This window comes from Pongo abelii, chromosome 7 (genome assembly GCF_028885655.2).
Source record: "Pongo abelii isolate AG06213 chromosome 7, NHGRI_mPonAbe1-v2.0_pri, whole genome shotgun sequence".
NCBI classification, from domain to species: domain Eukaryota; kingdom Metazoa; phylum Chordata; class Mammalia; order Primates; family Hominidae; genus Pongo; species Pongo abelii.
Genome location: NC_071992.2, coordinates 10,785,959 through 10,810,006, shown reverse-complemented (window position 1 = coordinate 10,810,006; position 24,048 = coordinate 10,785,959). Strand labels below are relative to the sequence as shown.

Here is a 24,048-nt window from a genome sequence, read left to right as displayed (position 1 = left end):
CCTCCTGGTTTCCAAAGGCCCCCTGCCATCTTCACATTCCATCAGTGTTCTGGACCTGCAGCAGATGACTCACAATCTTTCCCTGCCAGCTCACAGAGACTTCTGGAGTTTTCAGTCATCTAGTTTGTCCTTTCCCATCTTGGGTGCCTCAGTCCACTGTTTTTCCCTCCAACTCACTCTGAGTAGATTCCCTAGGATCCTTCCTGGAGAGCCCTTTGAGGCACCAGGAGAGCTGTGTGTGCCAGCCATGCCTCTCAGCCTCATCATAACAAACACCAGAGGGAAACAAGCTCCCTTCAGACCCTGTTTAAAGGCGCTTAAAGGCGGTAAGTGCCTGTCAGTCTTGGAGGATAGTGACTCCCTGCCTGAAAACCTTCACAGAAGTGACAAGACACTTTCCTTCGGGGAATGTTGATATTGAGTTTCCTCCCCTGTGTAAACACATCTCCAGGAGTGGCATTAATAATGGGGACCCTTTCCCCAGGACAAAGCAGAGGATGGGGGGAGAAGGAAGAGGAGAATGGACCCACCTGCTGGGAAGAGGGGAGAGCTGGTCATATAAGCAGCTGTTCCTGGTGAAGGGGGAGCCCATTAGCCAGACCCTTTTTTCCTTTGTTTTCAGGGATTTTGCTTATAATCCTTATGGGGACTGCCAACTTTTTATTTGACAGTTGATAAGGAGAGGCAGTAGAGTCTAGTAAGTGGTTAAAGAAGCTGCAGTCAGGCACCTGATTTAAAATTCCTGCTAGCCTGGGTGCAGTGGCTCATGCCTGTAATCCCAGCATTTTGGGAGGCTGAGGCAGGCAGATCGCTTGAGCTCAGGAATTCGAGACCAGACTGGGCAACATGGTGAAACCCTGTCTCTACCAAAAATACAAAAAATTCTCCCGGTATGGTAGTAGTGTCTGTCTGTGGCCCCAGCTAGGGAGGCTGCGGTGGGAGGATCACTTGAGCCTGGGAGATGGAGACTGCGGTGAGCCATGATCTAGCCTGGGTGACAGAGTGAGACTCTGTCTCGAAAAAAAAGTAAAAAAAATCCAGCTTTACCCCGCATAATGTCACCCAGTTTTAATGCCCATAAAATTGGAATGGAAACTACTCCATAGAGACTAAGAAATAATATTCATAAAGCATAGTACTTGGCATGTAGTAAGTATCTATAAATGTTAGTCTGTATTTATTTATTTATTTGTTTATTTAGAGATGGAGTTTCACACTTGTTGCCCAGGCTGGAGTGCAGTGGTGCAATCTCAGGTTACTGCAACCTCCACCTCCCAGGTTCAAGCGATTCTCCTGCCTCAGCCTCCCAAGCAGCTGGGATTACAGGCGCCTGCCACCACGCCAGCTGATCTTGTATTTTCAGTAGAGATGGGGTTTCACCATGTTGGCCAAGCTGGTCTCAGACTCCTTATGTCAGGTGATCCACCGCCCTTGACCTCCCAAAGTGCTGGGATTACAGGCGTGAGCCACTGCACCCAGCCAAATATTAGTCATTAAGCCAACCATTAATAAATGCTATTATCATTAAAGGAGATATTTAAAATAGGATCTTTTTGGTTTTACTTTTATTTTTGAAACAGGGTTTTGCTCTGTTGCTCAGGGCTGGAGTGCGGTACTGTGATCATAGCTCACTGCAGCCTCGAACTTCTGGGCTCAAGCACTCCTCCTTCCTCAGCCTTCTAAGTAGCTGGGACTACAGGTGTGCACCACCATACCCAGCATTTTTTTTTTAAATTATCATTTTACTTTCTGTGGAGGCAGGGTCTTGCTCTGTTGCCCAGGCTGGAGTACAGTGGCATGGTCAAGGCTCACTGTAGCCTTCAACTCTTGGGCTCAAGCGATCCTCCTTCCTCAGCCTCCAAAAATGCTGAGATTATGGGTTTGAGCCACTGTGCCCAGCCCTGGATTCAATACCATAAAGGGTTAGATTGCACAGGAGGCTGCCAAGTTGAATTAAGTGGGGTTTTATATTAGTGAGAATTTGCCTTCCTTCTCAGTATTAATCTACATTTAGGTCATAGACCCCATATCCAACTTACTGTCTATAATTTCTCTTACATAGGGGGGCACATTTAGGTAAGCACAGACTAATTGGAGTTATAGTCATAGCTTTAGAATAGTTTAAAGATCTAGCTGAGGGCCAGGCGTGGTGGTTCACGCCTGTAATCCCAGCACTTCAGGAGGTCGAGGTGGGAGGATCACTTGAGGTTAGGAATTCGAGACCAGCCGGGCCAACATGGTGAAACCCCGTCTCTACCAAAAATAGAAAAATTAACCATGTGTGGTAACAGGTGCCTATAATCCCAACTACTCAGGAGGCTAAAGCAGGAGAATCACTTGAACCCGGTTGCAGTGAGCCATGATCGTGCCACTGCACTCCAGCCTGGGTGACAGAGCAAGAAAAAAAAGAAAAGATCTAGCTGAGGGAGTTGGGACCAGATGACTTTCTCCAGTGGTGTTTAAACAAAAAGAAAAAATGCAGCTGGGCGCGGTGGCTCATGCCTGTAATCCCAGCACTTTGGGAGGCCAAGGTGGGAGGATCACGAGGTCAGGAGTTCAAGACTAGCCTGGCCAACATAGCGAAACCCCATCTCTATTAAAAATACAAAAAATTGACCAGGCATGGTGGCATGCACCTATAGTCCCAGCTACTCGGGAGGCTGAGGCAGGAGAATCACTTGAACCCAGGAGGTGGAGGTTGCTGTGCCACTGCACTCCAGCCTGGGCAACAGTGCGAGACTCTGTCTCCAAAAAAAAAAAAAAAAAATGCAGAAGCTACTTAGGTTGAATACAGAAAGGAAGAAGGACTGTGTAGTTCAGTAGTGTGTGTTCTGAGAAAGCCCTCACAGCGTTGGTCTCTAGTAATCTCTGGAAATAAGTGAATCATTCCAGCTTGAATTATCATGATGCAAAATTGTGTTCGCTGAAAAGCAGGGGTTAAGTCTGCTGCCTTGTGAATTTCTGCCTGGAAATGCATCTGACCCATGGTGGCTGCTCAATTCTGAGTGAGTTTGGAGAAGGAAGGAAAATGAGGAGGAGTTACTTATTAGTTAGTGGTTATGCATTTTTGGTTTTTAAACCCAATATATAATTCCTGGATATTCCTACCACTTACTATTTGTTGTTGTTGTTTTTATTGTTTTTGAGACAATGTCTTGCTCCATTGCCCAGGCTGGAGTGCAGTGGCATGATCATGGCTCACTGCTGTCTTTACCTCCAGGGTTCAAGGAATCCTCACACCTCAGCCTCCTGAGTAGCTGGAATTACTACCATGCCCAGCTAACTTCTATATTTTTTGGAGATAGGGTTTTGCCATGTTGCCCAGGCTGGTCTTGAACTCCTGAGCTCAAGTGTTACTCCTGCCTCAGCCTCTCAATGTGCTGGGATTACAGGCATAGGCCACCATGCCTGGCCTCACTGAGTGGTTTTGTGGGCTGGAGTCAGGATCCAGCCGTCTTCACTGCGGGAGTGACATGGACGTGGTGTCTATCTCAGAGGAGCCAAGTGGGCTTGCCTAGGCTTTCGATTCTTGTGAAGATGAGAGAATGGAAACCAGACACCTCTTAAATCTATGGGCCCTTCTACCTCTGATGATCTGTGAGATTCAGTGAAGGTGAACAGTTGCTGTCGGGGATGTTTTAATGATTTTACTAAAAATCGGAATAAAATGTGAAACAGGGGAACTGAAGGGTGATTATTTGTACTGTTCTGATCAGGAGCTGGGAGCTTTGTCTGGCCTCCATGTAGGGGCCTGAGGACAAGAACTAGGCAGAGGTGCAGACAGCAAAGAGGAGGATGGCTCCTGGGTGTTCAGGCCATGGCCAGCCCGGTCAGCAGAGCAGTTGTGGGAAAAGGGATGATATTTGGTGGTGGTAATGAGGCCCAGAAAACACTGAGCGCTTAGGATGTTCCCTGCTGTCCTGGCATTGTTTTGTTATTTATTCCAGCGACTGTCCTGTGGGCAGGAACTGTAATGTCCACGGGCAGAAGAAGAAACCCAGGTCACAGGGACCTGCCCAAGGCCACAGAAGGCCCGAGGCTGGCGGGACCTAGGTCAGCCTGACTTCCCCAGCCAGTGCCCTCTCTGTTTGTCTCGTGTCATCTGCCTTGGGAGCTCCCATTTCAGGGCATGTGGCCCAGTGCCCACTGAAGTGCAGGCCGCGTGCCTGGACGGCTCTGTCAGGGTGAGCTTCTCAGGCAGTCTTCCTTCCCTCTCCATTTGTTGCTGCAGGATTCTCCTTTGGTCCTGACTTTTCTGGTTTTTCATTTCCTTACCTGTAATCTGTTCATTCTTGGTCAGCAAGAGAATAATATTGCAGATACCACTGCCTCTGAGTTTCTTCCTGGAAGACTGAGTCTTATGAAGACCTGGTCTTGAGGGGTTTCCTGGCTGGATCAGCAAAGCCACAGTGATCCACATTTGATTGATGTATTTTGAGGTTACATTTATTCCCAATGTTTATTTTCTTGTAAAAATGAGCGCATTATTGATTAAAAGAGAGAGACACAATATCCAAAAGGTGGAAGCAGTCTAGGTGTCCATCCGTGGATGAATGAATAAACAAATGTGGTCTGTGTGCACAGTGAAGTATTACTCAGCCTTAAAAAGGAAGGAAGTCTTGCACTGCTACAACATAGATGAATCCTGAAGACATTACGCTAAGTGAAACAAGCCAGTCACCAAAGGACAAATACTTTATGATCCCACTTCTGTGGGGCCCCCAGAGCCGTCAAATTCATGAAGACAGAAAGTAGAATGGGGGTTGCCAGGTGGCGGGGCCAGGAGCGGGGTGCGGGAGGATGGGGAGTTAGTGTTTAATGGGTGCAGAGTTTCAATTTTGCAAGATGAAAACAGTTGTAGAGATTAGTTTCACAACAGTGTGAACACATTTACTATCACTGATCTGTACGCTTAAAAATGGTTAAGATGGCTAATTTTATATGTATTTTATCACAATTTAAAATAAAGAAGAGAAAAATGGAGAGGCAGTGTACAAGCTTAGCAAGTAGAAAGTAAATTGTGAAAACCTTTTTCCTAACACTTCATTCTATTTCCTTCTTTGGCCAAAGGTGTAAGTAGCATTAATGGAAGATTAGGTAGAACTAGCCATCCAGAATTTGTTCTATAAGATTGCCTTTCTGGCTCTTCAGTGTTTCTGTTTGCCCAAGCCTCAGTGTTATCCTGCTATCACAGCGGGGCTGATCACTAAGGAGAAGGTTATCCTTGGTGAGGAGGTGGAAAATGGTGATTTTTAAATGTTGTACTACAAGCAACCCAATTTTGATCTGCAAATCTATCATGTTTATAATCTGCATTAAAATTTTAACTCATTCATAAAATATAGCAGTGAATGCACTTTTAACATTTCTTTGGAATGCAAATCAGATTGGATTAAAACTATTAACCACGTGTAATAAAAGACTGTAGATTTTGTAGCAGCTTCATGCTCTACCTAAGATGTCTGCCAAGTAAGTGAAATGTATTTGTAAAAAGGCAGATTGAACTACTAGACATTTTGTCGTCGAACTATGCTCCAGGAGCACTGATTTCAGCGCAGGTGCTTTAGATGGGAGGAAGGCTGAGAGCAGGGTCTGTGGGGCCCCTATTGCAGAGAAGCTCTGTTTCATCTACTTTATATTTGATTTGTAAACGTTTGATTTGCTTGGCTAAAGAATTCTGAGGCTAGAGCAACAAAACAAAACAGAAAGAGAGAAGTTGGGAAGAAAAAGTGAAGTAACACCAAAAAACTAACTGCTGCTGCAAAACAAGGATAAAATAGATAATTCAAGATAGATGTGATTGATTGCCGTAAAGATTCATGAACACGTCAGGTGAACCCGAGTCTGAAGGCTAGAGGAAGAGGAGCTGACAGAATTTGAGGAGGATGTATGTTTGGTCTGAAGAAGAGGTGGAGACTTCCTGTGAAGGCTAGCAGAGTAAAGGTTTGCTTTCTCCCTCTCCTCCCTGAAGACCAGCACATCAGATGAAAAGAACCCCCCAAATCAAGTAAAACTTTTATCTGCAGTGAAATTAAGAGACAATTCATATCCCCAACTATAGAAAACTGCCAAATATAATATAAATCCAGACCACATTGAGGGAAAGACTTCGAGAGCTGGTCCATACCTCTCAGCTCTCCTGCCTGTTCACCTCCCAAAATGCCCAACCTCCAAATACCATCACATGTGGGTTAGGATTGCCAGGAGTAAATTTCCTTGTTAATAAAATAAATGAGATAGGAAAGAAAGCGGCAATGTTTTCATTATTTGCAGATAAAATACTGGTCAACTTCAGTAAACAAATGTAAATTCCCTATGGAGGGAGCTATAAAGCTTTACTGAAGGGCATAAAAGAAGACATGAATAAATGCAGAAAGATACTAGATCCTTGGATTGGAAAAGTTGGCAGCATTCTTTATTCCAAACTCCCTCAAACAAATCTATAAATTTAACACAGTCTCAGGAAACATCCCAGCAAGATTTCTTAAATACGACATGTCCAGCTGATTTATATGAAAGAGTTATTGTACAAGAATAGCCAAGATAATTTTTTAAAAGGAGACTTAAGAAAGGGGAACTTGCCTTATCAGAAATCAAAACAAACTAGAGACGCGCTGGCACAGAAGCTAAAGCAGTGATGTTCATTGCAGGCCTGTTGTGTGTAGCAGTGAAAAATTACTTGCTGAAATGCAGCCAAGGTACTAGGAATGGGGAGGCTGTGGCATAAAAAGATTGGCATTAGCATTGAATCCTTTCAAATATCATGTACAGCTAAACAGCTGTGAGAATTATGGAGTAGAATGTAAATGTTATGTGCCTTAACAATGCAAAACTAATAAATCCTCTTCGAAGAGACAAGTAGATCTGTGCTGATATGGAAAAATGTCTAAACAGATATGCTTCCCTGCAGAAACAGCTGCAGAGGAGTATCCATGGTATGATCCCACGTGTGTTCAGCACACTGCTCTGTTCTTTCCCATACTGAGGGAGCCCATTTCTGGTGAGGATTATTTCCACCACCCCGATGACACAGGCTTGGCTATGAGACTTGCTTTGATCAAGAACATGTGACTCGAAGTCACTATGCAACTTCCACACAGAGGCATTAAGAGCCATTACGTGGTTCTGTCATGACTTTTTGCCCCCTGCCACGAGGCTGGCATGAACCACATAGAGGTTTTGCCTTCAGCCTGCGTGTCCGATTGAAGCATACATATAGAATTTCAGCCAACTTGCAGCTGACATGTAATGTGAACAGCAAACAAATAACGATTTGTTTGTTATAGCATAACAGCTTAAACAGCACCAAACCAAGCATAAGTGTTTTATACATATACATGTGAACATGGCTAAAATATATCTCCTATATCCTAGATACACTTTTCTCATGTGTATAAACAGACATGTACAAGGATCCCTGATGAAGCATTGCTATTGCAGCAAAAAATTGAAAACAATCTGAATATGTATCAGTAAGTGTCTTAGTCAGTTTAGGTTGCTGTAACAGAATACCATAGAATGTGTGGCTTTAACAACACTTATTTCTCAAAGTTCTGGAAACCAGGAAGTCCCAAGATCAAGGCACTGGCAGATTGGTGTCTGGTGGGAGTCCCAAGCCTGCTTTGCAGAAGACCATCATCTCACTGCATCCACGCATGGGGTGGGTATAGGGAGATATCTATTCTGTCTTTTCTTTTCTTTTCTTTATTTTTTATTTTTTTGAGGCAGAGTTTTGCTCTTGTTGCCCAGACTGGAATGCAATGGCACAACCTCAGCTCACTGCAACCTCCGCCTCCTGGGTTCAGGCAATTCTCCTGCCTCAGCCTCCTGAGTTGCTGGGATTACAGGCATGCACCACCATGCCCAGCTAATTTTTGTATCTTTAGTAGAGATGGGGGGGGTTTCACCGTGTTGGTCAGGCTGGTCTCGAACTCTTGACCTCAGGTGATCCACCTGCCTCGGCCTCCAAAAGTGCTGGGATTACAGGAGTGAGCCTCCGCGCCCAGCCTCTGTCTCTTCTTATAAGGGTACTAATCCCATTCATGAGGGCTCCGTCCGCTGGCCTGTTCATCTCCCAAATGCCCAACCTCCAAATACCATCACATGTGGGTTAGGATTGCAAGATTTAAATTTGGGTTATTCACAGACATTTAGTCCATAACCATAAAGAAATGAAAAAGTAAAATGTGATTTATTAATATAATGGAAAACTGTAAATCAACTCAAATAAAGCAGATCCACATGTATAATTAAAACTGGGAAACATAATGGGCAAAAAAGAGACTGGAATTGTGGGTTACACAGAGGCATCCACTGTATCTGCAATGTTGTATTTCTTTAAAAACATCTGAAGCAAATATGGTAAAACAAAGATTTGAAAAAGCTGGTGGTGGGTTTAAGAGTGTTTGCTATATATTTTTTTCTCAGTTACTGAAATATTTCATATTTTTTAAAGAAAGCTTTCATGTAAATCTTTAAAATTGCAAAGCAATGCTTATGTTCTTCAGAGGAACATTTATCCCTGTGTGTAGAAGTATATAGATTAATTGGAAGGATATACACTAAATTCAATATAGTGATTGGATAGCAGATGGTGGGGGAATAAACAGAATTGTTACAGTGTCCTTTGTGTTTTTATGTAATTTTAAAATTTCTAAAAATAAAAATGTTAATTAATGCAGTGGAAGATATCTGGAAAAATAGGAAAATTGTTAGCCACCTCTGCCCCTGGGGGTGGGATAATGGTGATGGTGGAGACTTTTTGTTTCTTTTTGTTTCTTTCTTTTTTTTTTTCTGAGAGGGAGTTTTGCTCTTAATGCCCAGGCTGGAGTGCAGTGGTGCAATCTCGGCTCACTGCAACCTCCTCCTTCCGGGTTCAAGCGATTCTTCTGCTTCAGCCTCCCCAGTAGCTGGGATTACAGGCATGTGCAACCACGCTGGCTAATTTTGTATTTTTAGTAGAGATGGGGTTTCTCCATGTTGGTCAGGCTGGTCTTGAACTCCCGACCTAAGGTCATCCGCCCTCCTCGGCCTCCCAAAATGCTGGGATTACAGGCGTGAGCCACCGCGCCTAGCTGAGACCTTCTACGTGACATTCTTCTGTACCGTTTGCCTGTTTGAAAAAAGAATTTTTTTTTTTTGAGATAGAGTTTTGCTTCCTGTGATCATAACTCGCTTGCAGGCTTGAAGTCCCAGGCTCAAGTGATCCTCCTACCTCAGCCTCTGGAGTAGCTGGGTCTACAGGCGAGGGCCACCAAGCCCAGCTAATTCTTATTTTTTTTAAGAGATGTGGTGTTACTATGTTGCCCAGGCTGGTACTGAACTCCCGAGCTCAAGCCATACGCCCACCTCACAAAGGGCTGGGATTACAGGCCAGAGCTGCCATGCCTGGCCTGTTTGAATATTTGTAGCAATTAAAAATTGCATAATTTAAACACAAATTGAAGGGGACAGGGACTAAAAACATAAATGAGAGTTAGAATGCAGTGCCACGTTGAATGCTTTCACAGGTAGGAGCCTAGAAATCATCTTTTCCAACTACTGCACTTTTGAGTTGTGGAGACCAGACCAAGAGAGGTGAAACGACTGTTGGCTAAAGCGTCCACCTCTGTTTGCGTCTGGAATTGCCCCTGCCTCTGCCTTTAAGTCTGGTCTGTGTGGCTTCTGATAGCGAAGCCAGGGGCGGACGGACCCTGTTCACTGCCATCAGGCGAGCCCTGAGCAGCGCTTGGCAAGAACCGTGCAGCGTAGGGCGCCCTCTAGAGGCTGGAGGACCTTCGTCAAGATCCCGGGATGTGTGGATGTGGACCTGGAGGAGTGCTGGGCAGAAGGTGGAGCCACCCTTTCACCCAGTCAACTGCATTCCTCTGTCTTTAATGTTGGGCTTCCTCAGATTAGATTTTCTTTGAAGAAAGAGTTCTGCAGCTTAAAAAAAAGTGACAGAAAAATCACTGGTGCACAGTAAGGTATAGCGTTAGCATTTGATCTGATATTATCTAGATTATTTTCACACTAGGAAGGACCTAAGTCATCTGGTCTAACACCTTCCTTTTACAAAGAAGATCTGAGGCCTATATAGGCAAAATGTGTGCTGCCCAGGTCCATGGCTGCAGGGCACTGTCTCCTGGCCCTGGTAATGTGGTCTTCATTCTTATTTTTTGTTTTGTTTTGTGTTAACTGAACTTAGAACTAAACAGATCCCTTGCAACTTGGCTTAGACTCCATATTTCATGCAAAAAGCTTTCAGGGTAGCAGGGTAACTGGGTGGATTAGCAGGAGAAGAAGATGTAAAGTGATGGCGATTGGAGCTTAACCTTGGTTTGATTAAGTAATCCCCCAGAAACCCCCGAGAGGGGAAAACAGTCCCCACGTATAAATTTCTACACCCTTGCTCGCCTCCTCTTCTGAAAGGCGTAAATCTCCCCTGAAATGCCTCCCTAGCATTCAGGGCAATAAAGAGGTCACATTATATCTCCATAAATCTCCCAGCTGGCTGCTGCTGCTGCTATTCCAGAGGCGAAGGGGAAGTTGTTTCTTCCTGACGGCAGGCCATGGGCCTGGAAGGAAAAGCCTCTCCCTGCAGACCCATTGTCTCGGTCCCTGAGGGAGCTGCCCTGGCAATTTATTCAATATTCCCTTTCCGTCCTGCCAGCTCCTAACTGGGGTTGCAGAGTCAAACGGCCCAGACTAGCCCAGCTTAAGTCTCCTCTGGCCAAAGCTCCATTGCAATCTTCCTAATAAATAAAAGGAACCAGGACCATATCACTGAGCATTAGAAGGCAGGCCAGGGTTCCCCGGGGCTGAGGCTGCGGCTCCCTGGGACAGGAGCTAGGGTGCTGTGAAAGATGACAGTGGGTCAACAGCTTTAGGAGTGCAGCAAAGCTGAGGACCCACTTGGGAAATGGGTTCCATTTTCCCATTAAGGAATTAAGGTGCTTTTGTAGGAAAGTAAGGTGGGAGAAAAGATGCTTTTATGGAAAAATCTGAAAATGGAACCTGCCCAGCTTTAAATAAAAAATGTTACTGCATGAAAGAGTGATGATGCTAGCCCCTGACATATTTATGCATTTTATTTAACATGCAAAATAATCATAGGACGGGTATGGTGGCGCACGCCTGTAATCCCAGCGCTTTGGGAGCCCGAGCCTGGCGGATCCCCTAAGCTCAGGAGTTCAAGACCAGCCTGACCAACATGGTGAAACCCTGTCACTGCTAAAAATACAACAATTAGCCAGGCGTGATGGTATATACCTGTAATCCCAGCTTTTGGGGAGGCTGAGGCAGGAGAATTGCTTGAGCCTGGGAGGTGAAGGTTGCAGTGAGCCAAGATCATGCCATTGCACTCCAGCCTGGGTGACAGAGCAAGACTCTGTCTCAAAAGAAAAAAAAAAAATCACTATCACAAATAAGAAATACATTAACGTTAACATAGTTGAGTATTTAAAAGGTACACAACAGCAAACAATGAGAAGTACCTCCGTGAGCCACCAAGATGCCTCCCTGGAAACAACCAGTATGATCAGTTTCTTGTCTGTCCTCCTAAAAATGTTCATTCTATATATAAACAAATCCATGTAGAGATTCTTCTCCCCCTCTTTTTGTAAGAGAATATCAATGTATTGTCCATGCCTTCTAATATGTCATAGCATATACTGCAAGAATTCCATATCAGTACATCAAGATCATTGTTTATGGCTACATACTATGCCTTAATTGAATTAACCAGTCCCGTATTGATGAACATAAGAGTTGTTTTTCCAGTCCTCTGCTATGGAAGAACATGCCATAGTGAATATCCTTGTATATAAACCATTTTACACAAAAGTACATCTGGAGGATAAATTCCTGGAAGTGGAGTTTCTGGATCAAGTGACACATGCATTTATACTTTTGATAAGATATTGCCAAATTGCTTTCCCCACTGGCTGCAGGGCTGTACCATGTCACACTTCCCATCAATGCCCAGAGTGTCTGCTTCCCCACATCCCCAAACCCCAGGGCACACTAAAATGACTGAGGCAAGCTGGGAGGAGCCTGGAGAGGGGCATCATCACAACACAGTGACTTGGAGGAGCCATGACCAGTGCCAGACTTTATCCACAGCGTGACTGGCAAGCTCATGTACATTGTACCCTGGCTGGGACTGTACCCCGAAGGGAGGGGCTCTCCCTTTCTTTCTGTAGGGTGGGAGGAGTCGTTGGTGCCATAGGATTCCTGAGCCCAGATGGGGCTGCCACTGTGGTGGGGAGGCAGCTGGGACCAAGGTGGAAAAAGTACTTTGTATTTTTTCTTTTGGGCCAGGAGGATCCCAGGAAATTGAAGAAAATAAATATCTCCAATCCTGCAATGCCTAGGCAGAGATGCTTGTTTAATTAACTGCATATTTAACTAATTTAAACCATGTTACAGGAAGAGAAAATCTGAAGAACATAGTCTATCCAGTTGTCATTTAATAAACCAACTCCAATTTCCGTATGGCTTTACTGAAACGTTGTTTTTGTACTTATTCCACTACCATTGGGCATTTTGGTTGCTTCCAGCATTTGGCAGGAACATCTGAAAAATAGACATCTTCCCTTTAAAAAGGTTTATTCCAGTGAATTATTAGGGCAGTTTTATTGCTAGCAAGAGTGGGCTGGCTTTTAGTGCAACGTGGTGTAATTTTCCATATATATCCATTATATATGATTTTACATACACACATATACACACATGTATGTGTACACACACACACACACACACGGAAACTTCTGGCCCTGCATAGATAATTCTCACAGCTGAATTATATTGTGTGTCCAGGAACATGGCATCTGAGTGGCCAGGCAGCCCAGCTGGCCGGAAGCCAAGCCGTGGGACTGACGCTGTCCCATCGTCATTTCGGCCGCCTCACGGGACTCTCTAGGCACTGGGTTTGTTGAAACTCGATGGCTCTGTGTGCAGAGCTTCTGTTGTGTGCGGAGCTTCTGTTGTGTGCGGAGCTTCTGCCGTGTGCGGAGCTTTTGCCGTGTGCGGTGCTTCTGCTGTGTACAGGGTGCTACAGGTGGCGGGGTCCAGCGGAGAGCTGTGTGGTGCTGTGGAAGGCGAGGACTGGGAGCTCAGATGAGGCACTTGCCTGGCCTGCTCTGCACCTTGGTTTCCTCTTCTGAATATTCACGAAATAGCCCAGACCCAGCTTGCAGGTTTTAAGACTGTACCACTGTGCCACCTGCCCCTTCCGCCTGGACCCTCACAGCCTCTCCCACAGAAGGACTGGGGATGTGCAGAGCGAGCCAACTCAACAAGGCAGTGGACAGGGAAGCGGTGGCAGGGGCACCCTTTGCATGCAATCCCCAGAGGCCAGAAAGGAGCAAATATTTTCAAGTGCTGATCCCCAGCCAGGGCTTCCCTGGCTGTATCTGAGCCTGAAGCCGGAAGCCTCGGGAGCTGCAGGACCCAGCGCCCAATGTGGTGCCTGGCCTCTTTCCTGGCATGCTGCGTGTGGCTTGTCTGGGAGGGGGCAAGTCAGCCGAATTACCTGTCAGCAGGGACACTAGGGAGACACAGAGAGGAGGGATCAGCATGTCAGGGATGCAGGTCTCACAGCGAGGTCTGCAGAGGATGGCCACACACCCTGGTGTTAAGACTGTGCTTTCAGAATAATTAGTAATATGCCCCCTCCCCTCAGAAGTGTCCCATTTTGTATGGTGGGTCACAGGGCTCCCAAATTAATCCGGGGAGGTGGACAGCACAAAGAGGAGAACCTTGTCCCAGGTTTCGGGGTGGGGATTGCTGGGCAGGGTCCCTGCAGACACAGCAGCTGGGAGGCCCAGGCCCCTCCACTCTGGGACTGATCGTAGCTTCCCACACGCAGGCCCCCAGGAAAACTCCATAGCTCTTTCACCTGAGGGTGACAGCTGGCAAGACAGTCTTTGTAAAAAATGTATTGGTATAGGGGCAAAATGCTGGCATTGGGGAGAGTTTTCAAATAGAAATGTAGAGCTCACTGCAGTCTTTCCGTATTCCCTTCTTTTCTTTGTTCCTTTTCCGTTTTTTTTTGGAGACACGGTCTCACTCTGTCACCCAGACTGTAGTACAATGGCATGATCACGGCTCACTGCAACCTCTGCCTCCTGGGTTCGAGCAATTCTCCTGCCTTAGCCTCCTGAGTAGCTGGAATTACAGGCGTGCACCAACATGCACACCTACTTTTTACATTTTTAGTAAAGATGGGCTTTGACCGTGTTGGCCAGGCTGGCCTTGAACTCCTGACTTCAAGTGTTCCACCCACTTCAGCCTCCCAAAGTGCTGAGATTACAGGCATGAGCCACCACACCTGGCCCTTTGCCTATTTTTAAAATGGTATCCCAGCCTGCGGTTCTCTGGTGGGAAGGGGCCATGGTGACCATTTTCTGGGAGTCTGCATGTTTAGTGTCGAGATGCAGCAAATGAAGTCATATTTACCACAATACTTTTGTTTCATTTGTTTCAAGAAAGTGCTTGTGGCCAGAAGTGGTGGCTCATGCCTGTAATACCAATACTTTGGGAGGCTGAGGCGGGAGGATTGCTTGAACTCAGGAGTTCAAGATCAGCCCGGGCAACATAGTGAGACCCCATCTCTACAAAATGCTAGAAAAATTAGCTGAGTGTTGTGGTGTGCACCTGTAGTCCCAGCTACTTAGGAGGTTCAGGCAGGAGGATCGCTTGGGGCTGGGAAGTCGAGGCTGCAATTAGCTATGACTGAGCTACTGGACTCCAGCCTGGGTGATAGAGCAATACCCCATTGCAAAAAAAAAAAAAAAAAAAAAGTCCCTGTAAGAGTAATGCAACAGTCCACAAGTTCACGGACTTAGCTCTATGGCATTGTCGTTGCAGAGGCTCAAATTTGAATTCAGAAGCATCCTACATTTCTCCTGGAGCCAGCAACTGATCCTGCATTTTATGGGGAAATCTTTATGCTGTAATTATAGGCCCACATGTAGGGGTTCTCAAAGGTCTCAAAATCTAATCTTGACGATGAAGGCCAGGAAGCGTTTCCCAAGTGGGTGAGCTGAGAAGCATTGAAACAGAGTTGCTGGGAAGTTTCTGAGATCAGACAAGATGGGAAAACAGAGCATGCTTGGGCTCTGAACTCCTACAGCCCTTGCTGCTCACAGGCCAAATCGAGACTGATTTTCTATCTGCTGCCAGCTACTGTCACTGGGGAAGGGGTCAGGGACGGCCAAGGCATCTGTGGGCAGCGCTGGTGGGACACTGGCCTGCAGTTAAGAGACTGACTGGCCAGCCTGGGTTTGATCCCAGCTCTGCTGTTGATTAGCTCTGTGGCCCTGGGTAGGATCTGTTCTCTAAAGCGCATGAACTTTCTTCCATTGCCATCCTCTCCTGGACCAGCCTCCCATGCTCACACTACTATGAGCACAGACCAGGCAGGTGCGGAGGTGCTGGGAGTTCTTAGACCTCCAGGGAGGAGCCACTGGGGCCCAGGGTGTCGGGGGCTTGAGTCTTTCCACAGTTCCTCCAGTGACAGGTGTGGTTGCCCGTTACAGCCTTCAAGCTCATCTTTCTCTTTGTCATTTGTAAAACCTCTTTGCATATGAGCGGGTGTATTTTCCCCTATCATTTGTTCTTCAACCTCTTCCTCCTCTCTCTACGTTCCCCCCTCCCTCCGTTCTTGTTTTTGGTGTTTTTTTTTTTTTTTTTTTTTTCCTTTCACGATGTCCTTGCCTGTTTGTGATTTAGGAAAAACAAAACAAAACAAAACTGAGTCACATTCTGTCACTCCAGCCAGCCAGCGTCCCGGGTTCTTGTCCTTTATAAGGGTCAGAAGCAGAGGCCTTGGACTCTGTGGGGTGACTCTGCAAGGTGGGCGGTAACTGGTAACCGCCTCTGTTCAGCAGCTGCAGGAGCTTCCAAAATAGGTGATTTCATCCCCCGGCCGGAGTGCCGCTGGAGCTGTGTGGGCCTCCCCGTGACAGCCTCCTGTCACAGGCATCTGCCGAGCCTGACGAAGCCCAGAAGACCCAGGGCTCAAGAGCTGCCAGGAAAACCTCAGGCTTTGTTTGGGCCTCGTGCCCCACACCCAGGCGCCAGCCACAGGGACAGATCCGGGCCTGTCGGGAAATCCAGGCTCCATCTCTGGTGAACTCTGGTTGGGACATGGGCCTGGGGTTCAGCAAGGGACATTTGGGTGGGGCTGAGACTTTGCTCTGAAGCCCCTTTGGTTCCCAGGGAATGGTTTCTGGGCAGGTCCCTCCCCTCCTGCCCAGTCTTGGCTGGGGTCTGGCCTTTTCCAAGAAAGCCTTCTGGGTTGCATCTCTTTGGCCCCCTCTGGCCCCTCTTGTGTAGCACTGCCCAGCTGCCCCGGGCACAGGCCCTTTCCACTGTTGATGTGTCTCTCCCTGAACGTCCAGGATGCTGAAGATCTGAAGCTGGAGGTGGTGGGCTGGGCACCAGTGTGAGGCCCAGGTCCACTGCAGTTTGTCACCTTAAAGGTAGTGATTATTTTTGAGTTATGCATCCCCAGCTAGACCAAAACAACTTTGGGTAAGGAGTTAGCATGGATTTTGCCAACATGTTTGTTATGTCTAGCACTTGGACAGGGGCGCGTATACAGACACATGGCAAGTGTTTGAGCTTCAGACATTGCAGTAGAGGAGCTGAGACCCATCAACTCTGCCTCCAGGCGTGAGGGTGAGGGTCTTCCAACGCAAGCTGGGGCTCAACACCAGCTCCCCCCAGCGGGTGGAGGTCTGAGGGGTGCATATGCAGGAGAGCAGACCAGGCTCTGTGGCGCCGATGGGGCGGCAGCAGTGGCCTGAGCTGTCTCCCCAGCAGCCAGCGGTGCCCAGGGGAGGGAGTGGAGAGCGGAACCGTGACCCTGGCCTCTGATTCCTCTCCCTTTCTTCCTCCCGTGCCTTTCCTCTCCCCACCCTGACTGGCCTCCCCTTGTTGGGGTGGGTGGGTTCCCCAAGATGGATGGAGCAGGTCAGAGGAGAAGAGAGGTCGGTGTCTTTGCCTCTGGTTGCGTCAGTTCTTTGTAGGGAAGTCAGGGGTGGGATGTTTCAACCTCCTGGCCTGCATTCTTCTTTCAGGCGCTAGGGTGGGAGCAGCTTGCTTAATTCGTAGGAATATCCATGCTGCACTGGCTCTCTGAGAAATCAGACTATCAGACTTTGTTTCCTCTTTAAAAAAACTTTTTTTAGCAAGGTATGGATGGAAGTGAGGAGTGAGATCCCCATCCTTGGAGTTAGGACATGATTTATTTTGTGCTTTTCATTGCTAAACTAATCATTAATTAATACTTCCCATGAGAAGCAACTTAGAGACTGAATAAGTGTACATGGTCAGCCTTGCTGTCAGTTGGTTCCTGGCTTGCAGTCTCAAACCTGACCGCTGAGAGCACAGACAATTCTGAGCATAGCCCCAGTGGTTTAAGAAAGGTCAGATTCCCCAGTCTCCTAGCTCTTTTATCTGTCCTCCCCTCCTCCATAACCAGCGCCAAGGTTTGTCCTGGTCTTTCCCACTCCCTCCTCACCCCTCCAACTTCAGCCTCCTAACAATAATCCATCATTGTTATCTCATTTGATGTTTGCAAAGCACTTTACAGCCATTGTTGTAAGTTTTTCCTCTCATTTGCAAAGTACTTTACAACTATTATTACAAGTCTTCCCTCCAAACGTGGGTGATGCCTTCCAAGTGGCTGGAGCAGTTCCCGGGATGCCAGCACTGGGTGGGAGGGGCTGCATCGGAGGCCACAGCTGTGCCCCCCGGCTTCAGAATCACTCTTGCCCCCAGGGAGGTTCCTCTCAGTGCCTTTCCTAGGAAGGAATGAGAAGTGGTGCTTACCGAGGTTCATACCAGATGTTAGTGCTAGTTTGGGACTTAGTGCTGTGTTTGTCATTTAGCATTATAGGGCCAACATTTTCCTCTATGTTTACCTTGTTTTTGTAATAATTGTTGAAAAATATGTGTAACATTTCATTGAGCAGGTTGGATGGCAAGATTTTGTGGTTGGAAATTACAGATTTGGAGGTGTAGCGGGTTGTCTATTGGATGTCTTTAAGAATAGCCTTTGCTTTGGCTGTTTTGGTAACCCCGACCCTTCTATCGCAATGGGATTTTATGCTGGTGGGAATTCCACACTTTCTGCCCTAGACAATTAGGGTCTGCCATGAGTCAGTCCCCCACTCTGCTGAGGGTATGTTCTAAAAACGAACCTAGTAATATTATTACTCATTATTGATATTCACATCCAATTTGTCCAAATAGATCATTAGCATTCTGAGACCTGGGTTCCCTCCTAGCTCCTGTGACATCTATCAGAGTGATTAAATAGCAGATGCTCAGTAAATATTTGTTGGTGACAAATACATACTTGGCAACCTCCAGTGACTTTACCTGGACAGTAAAATAGCTGCTTGAATGCATAACCCAACTTTGAGTTGAGCCTGCAGGATCTTCTGAGGCAGACCTGTGTGTTGGGTTCTCAAGGCAGCCAGAGGTGAGTCAGCAGCTGAGAGCACACTCCAGGGATTCCTGGGTCCTTTAATAAGATTCTGGGATGGGCACAGTTCTGGGGTGGACATGGTGACTCACGCCCATAATCCCAGCACTTTGGAAGGCTGAGGTGGGAGGATCGCTTGAGCTTAGGAGTTCAAGACCAGTCTGTACAACACAGTGAGAGCTTGTCTCTACCAAAAATACAAAAAAAAAGAAAAAAAAATTAGCAAGGCATGGTGGCATGCACCTGTAGTCCCAGATACTTGGGAGGCTGAGGTGAGAGGATTGCTTGAGCCTAGGAGGTTGAGGCTGCAGTGAGCCGAGATCACAGCACTGTACTCCAGCCTGGGGGACAGAGTGGGACCCTGTCTCAAAAAAAGTTTTTCTTTACATCAGTGTAGTGTGGGAAAAAGAAAAAAAAAAAGACTCCATTCCTGCATATAAAACAATAATTGTGAGGAGAAAAGAGAATCTCCCCTCCGAACAAGAAGAACACATTATGAGATGTTTTTGACTTAAATGAACCAGAATGCAGGAGAGAAGCCAGTTTGCTTATTTTTAAGAGTGTGACTCTATCTGTTAGAGCAACATACTGAGATATTTGTGAATAAAGTAATAGAAGTCTGGGATTTTCTTCAGTAACCCACTATGGGGGAAAGCGAATGGAGGTATAGATAAAACAAGATTGACCACAAATGATTGGAAGCTGGATGATAGTTAAGTAAGAGTTTGTTTTCGTATTCTGTCCACTTCTGAATATGTTTAAATTTTTTCATAATAAAGAAAAATAGGGCTGGGTACAGTGGCTCATGCCTGTAATCCCAGCATTTTGAGAGGCCGAGGCAGGAGGATCACTTGAGCCCAGGAATTTGAGACCAGCCTGGGCAACATAGTGAAACCTTGTCTCCACAAAAATTAGCTGGGGATGGTAGCGTGTGCCTGTGGTCCCAGGTTCTAAGGAAGCTTGAGGTTGCAGTGCCCACTGCACTCCAGCCTGGGTGACAGAGTGAGACTCTGTCTCAAAAAAAAAAAAAAGAAAAAAAAAAGATAGAACAAGAAAAATAGACTGAGGCAGGAGGATCTCTTGAGGCCAGGAATTGGTGGCTGCAGTGAGCTATGATTGCACCACTGCACTCCAGCTTGGGTGACAGAGTGAGCCCGGTCTCTAAAGAGCAAAATAAAATAAAAAAGGAAACCAGAATGAAAGGGTTGCGCTAGGTTTGGACTGGAAAGGTGATCTTACAAGGCCTGTATGTCCAAGTGTGATTCAGGCTAGACCGCGTGTCTTGGTTCAATTTTGAGATGGTAGTGCCACCTAGTGTTTATTGCGAACACCCAACAAAATGACAACATTGCCCGTGCCCCGCTCTTGCTGTGGAGTTGGCTTGGTCTAATGTCCTTCTGTAAATTCCTGGCCTATTTAATCCCCTCATGGGCAGGCCTGGATGAAAGAAGCGGGGCTGGCAGCCTGTAGGCATGGACTGTAGAGGTGGCAACAGTAGTGTTGATTGTGGTGGTCCAGCTGGGAGCAAGCTATGGGCGGGAGTGGCCGCATCTCATGGGCGGCTCTGAGGGCAGGCGACCTTGGTGGAGGCTGTCAGCGTGACCCAGGTGTAAAAATAGCCTCTGCTGTGACGCCTGTGCTCCGCTCCCTGGCCTGAGCAAATAGCCCCTTACACCTGCACACTGTTTACTTGGTGTGGACACACAGCTACCTGTTTGCAGGTGCAAATGACTGTTTGTGTACCCAGAGTTGTGGGGAGGGCCCCCCACCATCCTCTTCTCTGGCCCACATTCCCCTAGAGCAAGTAGCTGGGCCACAGAACTAGCAAAATGTGCAACCTTAACCCCCTCCCGGGCTGGGTCCCATTGGAAAGAGAGCTCTTTACCACCTGTCCTCCCAACTCAATAAAAGCTCCCCTCTTCACTAGAGAAAAATCTGCCCTTGCCTCTGGCAGCAGCATAGGAAGAATCTGGAGACCAAGGTAGATGTGTTTAGGGACAGCAAATTAGGATAACATGAAGTCAGAGAGACTTCTGGACATTGTGAGCCAGGCTTTATGTAGACTACGGGGAGGAAGAAAACTGGCCCAGCCTGTCTCACGAGGGTGAAGAGAATGGACACAAGTGGAATCTGTCAATTGTAACATTCTGTAGACATGGACGATAAAGGTGATGGCGGGGAGGGGTGAGCGAGTGAAGGGAGCGGCAGACCCCGGCAGCCTTGTGGTAGCTGGGGAGATGCTACACTTATGTGAGCAGCTCTAAGGTGCCATTGCTTATAATATGCACTTTTATTTTATATACCAATAAGCAAGAAAAATGTCCAACTATGATACGGCAGCCCATACAGGTATATTAAAACAGAAAAAATGAATGAATGAAGCTTTTTTTTGCAGGACAGTTAGAAAATTCCAAGAACTTAAAAAGAAATTTAGTGCCTTTGACTCAGAAATTCTACTTCTCAGAGAATATCTTAAGGAATAACTAGAAATGCACAGACTTAAGTAAGGAGCAGTGTTTATGAAGCAAGAATCCAAAACTGGATGAAGATTAATAGCTGAATGATACTAGTTAAATGATGGCACATTTATATGATGGAATAATGATATATGAGTTAATAAAGAATTTTATAAAATGAGTTTATAAAGAATTTGCCATTGGGAAAATGTTTTGGTATTAAGCAAAAGACCCACACACTCAGAATTATATAGCTTGGCAAAAATATATATCAACATATGAAAGTCTCACAAGGCCGGGTGTGGTGTACTCACCCAGTACTTTGGGAGGCCGAGGCGGGTGGACCATTTGAGGTCAGGAGTTCGAGACCAGCCTGACCAACATGGTGAAACCCCATCTCTACTAAAAGCACAAAATTATCCGTGTATAGTGGCGCATGCCTGTAATCCTAGCTACTTGGGAGGCTGAGGCAGGAGAATCGCGTGAACCTGGGAGGCAGAGGTTGCAGTGAGCTGAGGTCGCACCATTGCACTCTAGCCTGGGCAACAAGAGTGAAACTCCATCTCAAAAAAAGAAAAGAAAAGTCTCACAAAGGGCTGGGCACAGTGGCTCATGCATGTAGTCTCAGCACTTTGGGAGGCTGAGGCTGGAGGATCGCTTGAGCCCCGGGGTTCAAGGCTGGACTGAGTTATGATTGCACCACTGTACTCCAGCCTGGGTGACAGAGTGACCCTGTCTCTAATAAAAAGAATAAAATAAATACAGTCTTACAAAGGATACAAGAGAACCAAATGCTCAAAACATTAGTGACAATCTGGATTTTCCTTATATATTTTGGCACTAATTTTCCTAAGGTAAATATTTATTATATCTTTATGCAAAGGGAAAAGTAATCTTACTAACTTTGAAAGGGAAAAAGAGAGAGCAAGAAGGTTTGCGTGGACCTCAGTGTGAGGTGAGAGGCCTAGGGCTGGAGGCTCTGAATGTGATATCTGGACTGAAATCCAGGTGTCCTGCCTCCCAGCCCAGGACGCGGTTGATCGCTGCAAATTTTTCCTCTTCTCATGCTCAGGGGAACTCTCATTGTCTGGGATTAGGGAGCAGGGGCTGAAGTCAGAGTGAGGAAGAGCAAGAGCAGCCCGAGGTGGTCTTCTCCTTCCAAGGAAAGAGCATTGTTTCTGCGCGCTCTAGATTCTCAGATGTGAGAGCTGGGCATAAACAAAGAATTAATCCTCTGTGTCTTTTCTTGTCTGTTCCCCGCAACTCAGTAGATATGTTTGATGACTTCTCAGAAGGCAGAGAGTGTGTCAACTGTGGGGCTATGTCCACCCCGCTCTGGAGGCGAGATGGGACGGGTCACTATCTGTGCAACGCCTGCGGCCTCTACCACAAGATGAACGGCATCAACCGGCCGCTCATCAAACCCCAGCGCCGGCTGGTAAGCACGTGCCTCGCAGCCTCCTCTCGGCACCTGGCTGCAGGGCTCTCGCCTTGGCGGGACGTCCTCTGGTTTTGAATTTTGGAACTTGAGGGTGCGGATCGGGGATTACATGGGTGAGAGCCCCATAATAATTCTCACAACTTTAGAGTTAGCTGGAGCCACCAGAATGATCCAGGCTGTCTAGTTCAACCTCTTCGGCACACAGAAACTGCAAGTGAGGCTCAGAAAAGCTAGTGGCCTTGCCCACAGCCACTCATGTACTGAGTCTCCCATCTGGAACTCTGGAAGCAGAATCCAGGTTTCCTTGTTCCCAGTCCGGTGTTGACTGGAGTGTCTTCTCCATCCACACCAACCCTGCAAGGAAGGTCACCTCAGAGGCTAGTCTGTACCCTGACCTCAGCTGATCAGTTGATAAATCCCAAAGCCCAGAAGTGCCAGCAGCTTGTGTTGGGCCCCGTGGCTGGGGAAGAGTTTGGGCCTGGGGCTTGGCTCCTGGCTTCCTGCTCCTTTTTAATATAATTTGATTCTGATCAACACCAACCAGCTTGCACTATATTAAGGAGGGAAGAACAGAGGGGATAAACCTGGTGCCTCCCTTTCTTGAGGTCCCAGGGCCATTCAGACTTTGATACCATTTGGACACCGTGATTCCTCACTGTCCGCCTGCCCCCGGCACCTGCGGCCCCGGTCAATCCTACTCTCAGGAGAAGCTTTCCTGCCGGCAGTGCCCGGCGCTCACTGGGTTATTTGCCTGATGGTGAATGATGGTTAGGACTGGAAACCAGGTCTTCGATGCCCACGCTCGCTGTCCTCGTGCAGCAGAAACCTTGTTCTGATTTACTCCTCGCAGTGGCTCAGGTGACAGGAGAGTTAGGTGCCGTCACAGGTCAGAGATCTCATGCAGGGTCATTAGGGCCCAGCCCTGCCTCCCGTTAGGGTTAGGGAGGCCCGGCTCCGCAGCCACACGCGAGGTGGAAGGGCAGTGCCCGCCTTTTACTTGGACATGAAGGGTTTGTTTTCTGTCTTGCAGTCCGCCTCCCGCCGAGTGGGCCTCTCCTGTGCCAACTGCCAGACCACCACCACCACGCTGTGGCGCCGCAACGCGGAGGGCGAGCCTGTGTGCAATGCCTGTGGCCTCTACATGAAGCTCCACGGGGTACGTGGGTCCCACGCCCACGTGGCATCCTTGCCTTCTGATGCCCATCTCTCAGTCTTCCCTTGTCTTCCTCCTTTGAACTAGCATTCATTTTTCCTTCTTAACAAAGATACTTAGATTTGGAAGGGAGTTTCAACTACTTTGCTGGCCTCTTCCATCCTTTACATTGTATAAGTGAATTTTCCATTTTACAGATGAGCAGGCTATGTTTATATATAGCAGCTTGATGTGTAACAAAGGTGACATTTCCATTCAGTGGATAAGAAGCTTAAGGATAGTTGTATTGACAAAATTGGCTGTTCATTTGGAAAACAAAAGGAAAGCATGACCTCCACCTCCTATCTTAAACAAAAGTAAACTTAGGTGAATTAAAGATATTAAATGTAAAACATCTTTGAAATAAACTAAAAGTAAGGCCAGGCATCATGACCCATGCCTGTAATCCCAGCACTTTGGGAGGCTGAGGCAGGAGGATTGCATGAGCTCAGGAGTTCAAAACCAACCTGGACAACATGGT

The 24,048-nt window shown here is 46.9% G+C and overlaps 1 protein-coding gene across 2 annotated transcripts in view; it reads left to right on the top strand.

Moving 5' to 3' along the window:
- Positions 1-24,048, top strand: part of GATA4 (GATA binding protein 4) — a 55,716-nt gene that overhangs the window by 22,588 nt on the left and 9,080 nt on the right. The window contains exons 3-4 of one of the 2 annotated variants that reach the window (XM_003777203.4): positions 22,206-22,372; positions 23,406-23,531. In XM_003777203.4, the coding sequence (XP_003777251.1) occupies positions 22,206-22,372; positions 23,406-23,531 (293 nt within the window). Of the gene's footprint in view, positions 1-22,202; positions 22,373-23,405; positions 23,532-24,048 lie in introns of both variants that reach the window. The other variant, XM_054561170.1, reaches the window with a different exon arrangement.